This window comes from Bison bison, unplaced genomic scaffold (genome assembly GCF_000754665.1).
Source record: "Bison bison bison isolate TAMUID 2011002044 unplaced genomic scaffold, Bison_UMD1.0 scf7180017864508, whole genome shotgun sequence".
In the NCBI taxonomy this organism is placed as follows: domain Eukaryota; kingdom Metazoa; phylum Chordata; class Mammalia; order Artiodactyla; family Bovidae; genus Bison; species Bison bison.
The window spans coordinates 100275-102117 of NW_011495064.1; the positions used below are offsets into that span (position 1 = coordinate 100275).

At 38.1% G+C, this 1843-nt stretch overlaps 1 protein-coding gene across 1 annotated transcript in view; it reads left to right on the plus strand.

Moving 5' to 3' along the window:
* Positions 1–1843, plus strand: part of LOC104980959 (THO complex subunit 2-like) — a gene marked incomplete at both ends in the record, with an annotated part of 113276 nt that overhangs the window by 87689 nt on the left and 23744 nt on the right. The window contains 2 exon segments of the mRNA XM_010829845.1: positions 190–295; positions 297–1072. Coding sequence (XP_010828147.1) covers positions 190–295; positions 297–1072 — 882 coding nt within the window.

Here is a 1843-nt window from a genome sequence, read left to right on the forward strand (position 1 = left end):
CTAGTCCAGTATTCTGGCCTGGAGAATTCCATGGACTGTATAGTTCATGGGGTTACAAACAGTCAGACACGACTGAGTCTAACACGGACATTACTGACTAATTTAAATTTATTTATTAAACATTTGAAACTTGTGGAAAAACTCTATGATCAGTGTCATGATACCCTGGTACAGTTTGGTGGGCTTTAGCATCTAATCTAAGCACAGAAGATTATATAAAGCAAGTGCCTTCAGTTGATGTGCTCTGTAATGAATTTCACACACCTCATGATGCAGCATTTTTCCTGTCTAGGCCAATACACACACCATATTTCATCAAAGTATGACAAACTTAAAAAATCAAGGAAGGGAAGTAAACAGCAGCATAAAGTTCATAAGTACATCACATCATATGAAATGGTGATGGCTCCTGTTCATGAAGCAGTGGTTTCCTTACACGTTTCCAAAGTCTGGGATGACATCAGTCCTCAATTCTATGCCACATTCTGGTCATTGACAATGTATAACCTTGCATTTCCACATACCAGCTATGAACAGGAAGTCAATAAACTTAAAATCCAGATGAAAGCAATTGATAACAATCAGGAAATGCCTCCAAATAAAAATAAAAAAGAGAAGGAGTGATGTACTGCCCTTCAGGGCGAGCTTCTCGAGGAAGAAAAGAAACAGATGGAACATGTACAATGAGTTCTGCAGAGACTGACACTGGAAAAGGACAACTGGCTTCTAGCAAAATCTACCAAAAATGAGACCATCACAAAATTTCTACAGCTGTGTATATTTCCTCGATGTATTTTTTCAGCAATTGATGCTGTTTACTGTGCTCGTTTTGTTGAATTGGTACACCAACAGAAAACTCCAAATTTTTCCACACTTCTTTGCTATGATCGAGTTTTCTCTGATATAATTTACACAGTCGCAAGCTGTACTGAAAATGAAGCTAGTCAATATGGGAGATTCCCTTGCTGCATGTTAGAGATTGTGACCAGGTGGCACAGTGATAAAGCCACATATGAAAAGGAAAGTGGAAAGTATCTGGGATTGTTTACTATACGAGCAACTGGATTTGATGGTGGAAACAAAGCTGATCAATTAAACTATGAAAATTTTTGTCATGTTGTACACAAATGGCATTACAAACTAACCAAGGCATCAGTACATTGCCTTGAAAGAGGCGACTATACTCTCATCAAAAATATCTTGATTGTGCTAACAAAAAATACTTCCTTGGTACACAAAACTGTAGAATCTGGGTCAGGCTTTGGGAAGAAGAGTGCATAAAATCTTCCAAGAGGAAAAAGAAGAGGTCAAATCTATATGCATTGGCTATGGGCTACTCTGGGCAGTTGAAAAGTAGAAAGTCATACATGATACCTGAAAATGAGTTTCATCATAAAGACCCCCTTTGAAGAATGCAGTTGCCAGTGTACAAAATGGGCCTGGTGGCAGGCCTTCTTCATCGTCAGTCGGAAGTGTAGGTCAGATGAAAGCAGTACTGTGGACACTGATAAATCAAGGGAGAGATCTCAATGTGGTGTGAAAGCTGTTGATAAAGCTTCTAATTTCACACCAAAAGGGAATTCAAGTGATGGAAATAGTGGCTCTAACAGCAGCAAAGCTAAAGAAAATGACAAAGAAAAAGGAAAAGAGACAGAAAAAGAGAAAAAAGAAAAGACTCCAGCTACTACTCGAGGCCCGAGTACTTGGTAAAGATGGTAAAGAAAATACAAAGGAAGAATGGCCAAATAAAGATGAAAAAGCAAGAGAGACAAAGGAAAGAATATCTAAATCTGACAAAGAGAAAGAAAAATTCAAGAAGGAAGAAAAAGCTAAAGATGAGAAA